This window comes from Nelumbo nucifera, chromosome 3 (genome assembly GCF_055504915.1).
Source record: "Nelumbo nucifera cultivar China Antique chromosome 3, China Antique-T2T, whole genome shotgun sequence".
NCBI classification, from domain to species: domain Eukaryota; kingdom Viridiplantae; phylum Streptophyta; class Magnoliopsida; order Proteales; family Nelumbonaceae; genus Nelumbo; species Nelumbo nucifera.
In genome coordinates, this window is record NC_142651.1 from 24,440,800 (window position 1) to 24,443,427 (window position 2,628).

Below are 2,628 nucleotides of genomic sequence, written 5' to 3' on the forward strand. Positions count from 1 at the left end.
TAGCTCCAGCCTCCATGTCCATGTCGCTCTTTCAGTTTCAGGCCGAGGCTTTCAGTTTCCTCCCCTCTTTTAAGTTTCACCTTCCTCTTTCGCTTTCAAACATCCCCTTCACCAACGCACATTGCAAAGTGAAAAATTCCAAATTCCAACTACACATCAAATCATTGTACACATCATATTCCTGCTATTCTCAGCCCATCCAGTCACACCCCTCAACAGTTCCCATGCTAACATGCACCCTTTTATCCATGCCCACAAGCAAATTGATCAGCCATGGCATCTCTCTTCCATTCAATTCATTAAATAAAATAAATCCAATTATTTTATCATCCTCAACCACAAGGTAGCACAGATATTGTTTTCAATCAAAATCATCCAGTTAAAAAATAACCCACCTCCCCAATTAGAAGTTGTATCAGACTAATTAGATATGTCTTAACGACCTACTCGATTAAGTCTGGTTTACGAATTAGGTCAACAACACAAAGGGTGGTCAAAAGATTCAAGAACAAAAGGTAATCTAATCCGACGGTTGCAATCACCCCACCAAGATAAAGTAGCAATTCAGATTGAAAAGCAGCATTCTATTATCTGGGACAATTTCGCTTCTCACATACTCAAAACCAAAATTGATGTCAGATGCTCAGACTTTGGTTCTTTCTTGAGCTTTCAGCTTTAACTTTCCTGCACCATAACTATGAATCAATCTCACACCCGGTTCATGTTAACAAAATTCGCTAATTGAATTATTTTCTCATTCATAACTTGTACATGTATTTCTCAAAAGCTCAGGAAAATAACACCCAGAGGCCAAAGAAGAGAGAAGACTGAGACCTACTACTCTTCAGGAGAGAATTCTTTTTTTTTTTTTTTCTTTTTCAAAATTAAAAGAGAAAGAGATGAAGAAATTACAGAGAGAAAAAGGAAACTGAGATCACGTTAAATCCGTACTTTTTTCTGGCTCAGTCTACTCGGGAATGGCGACGAGTACAGGTCGCCAGGGTCTCCTCAGTAGCCGATACCGAAACGCCGCTGACAACGGCCTAGGCGAGCCGATTCCACCGCGCCGAGCTGACGAAGAGACGGGAACTCGGTTAATCGCCGAAGGGAAAGCGTCGCCGATGTCTCTAATACTCTTCTCCTTGGGTGGTGGCTTGGCATTTATGTCTTCGAAAGGCGGCGAGGAGACGAACAAATCCTTGAGAGTGTGGCTGAGCAAAGCCTTCTTCTCATTCTCGGGCGGATCGGGAGAGATTGCTTGCTCCCGATCCGGGGACTCCTCCCTGCGAGGCAATCTGCGCCCGCTGCCAGAACGTCCAAGCAGCATCCGTAAGGTTTTGCGGCGACGGAGGTGGACGACGGGACTTGTGGTGGGACTCCGGGTTGGGCTGCCGGCCACGGCACACTGAGTGGCGAGGAGTTTGAATTTCTGCAATGTGGCCATTATTTTATTTCTCCTACTTGGATCTACGTTTTGGGGTGTAAAAATAAATCACTCTCGTTTCAGTGAATGCTTTCTGTGGGTTGGAGGTGGGTTTAAGAGCTTCGAAGAATCGCTGGTTTTGCGATGAGAGATCGGTGGTGGTGGTGATGAGGGAGATTGCTTGAGAGAGAGGAAACAAGTAGGAGGAGAAGGAGGAGGAGGAGGAGATCTGTTGTTTTCTCGTACCCCATGGAGGATGGGATTCTTTGTTTTCTTCTTTACTCTTCTTCCAAGTGAAAGAGAACTCCTCCGAAAGTCCGAATGTGGTGGCTGGACTGGACTCACTGAAAGAAACGGTTTTTCTTTTTATATATTGTTTAGTTTTGAGCTGTGAATTTAATACGGACGCCTTTTGTTTTGTTTTGTTTTTTTATTTATGAGTAGTATTTTTTTTTCTTTTTTCTTGTGAGATATCTGAACGTCTCTCGTGTCATTGTGGAATGTGGACTCATCGTCTATCAATGTTTTTTATTGTACACGTGGCTATTTCAGTAGTAATATCACCAAAGTCATCTTAATGCCTAAGCTTGGGGATCAGGACCACAGGACCCATTAATGGGCCTGCGGCCCTGGGCCCTCCCATTGATTGTCGTGTGTTCCGGTTCCGTATTCATTTTCAGGCATTCGGGACCATGCTTAGTATTGGCATGGAATCCTAACTACTCCCAACTCCTCCTAACTGGATAAAAAAAAAAAATAGTGGCTGAAACGTGATCAAATCCAAGCTCTGGGGTAGATCCGATGATAGAGAATAGTTGTTATATTTGACCATGCTCATGTCTGTTGTGTTATCGTGTACTGATGTTGCGCAATCCGACTGTTAGCTGTTGGATGTGATCTGGCTTTCCAATAGACGGTGAATTAGGTCGATTCGTAGAAAGTGAATTAGAGAATCCGAAATTGTTTATCTGGTGAGGTCGTTCCGATGCTTAAATTAGTACTTGGTTGCGAGTTAAAAGATTTTGAATGTAGAGAGTTAGAGAGCTAGAGAGCAGGGAAATTACGCGTACCTTGCACTCCCGGGGGGTAAAGCCTTTATATAATGGAGTCCTCGCGGGTTTTGCAGAGTGGTTCTAGGATCCTCATCACGATGAGATCTGTTTCCGTGTTAATTGGGGGATAACACTGCCAACTGATAAGGTTCA

The 2,628-nt window shown here is 43.7% G+C and overlaps 1 protein-coding gene across 1 annotated transcript; it reads right to left on the reverse strand.

Moving 5' to 3' along the window:
* Positions 1 to 724: 724 nt before the first annotated feature.
* On the reverse strand, positions 725 to 1,802 carry LOC104602699 (50S ribosomal-like protein). Its single transcript, XM_010266480.3, has one exon. It carries the CDS (start codon positions 1,442 to 1,444, stop codon positions 968 to 970), a length of 477 nt encoding a protein of 158 aa, XP_010264782.1. The 5' UTR covers positions 1,445 to 1,802; the 3' UTR covers positions 725 to 967.
* Positions 1,803 to 2,628: the final 826 nt, after the last annotated feature.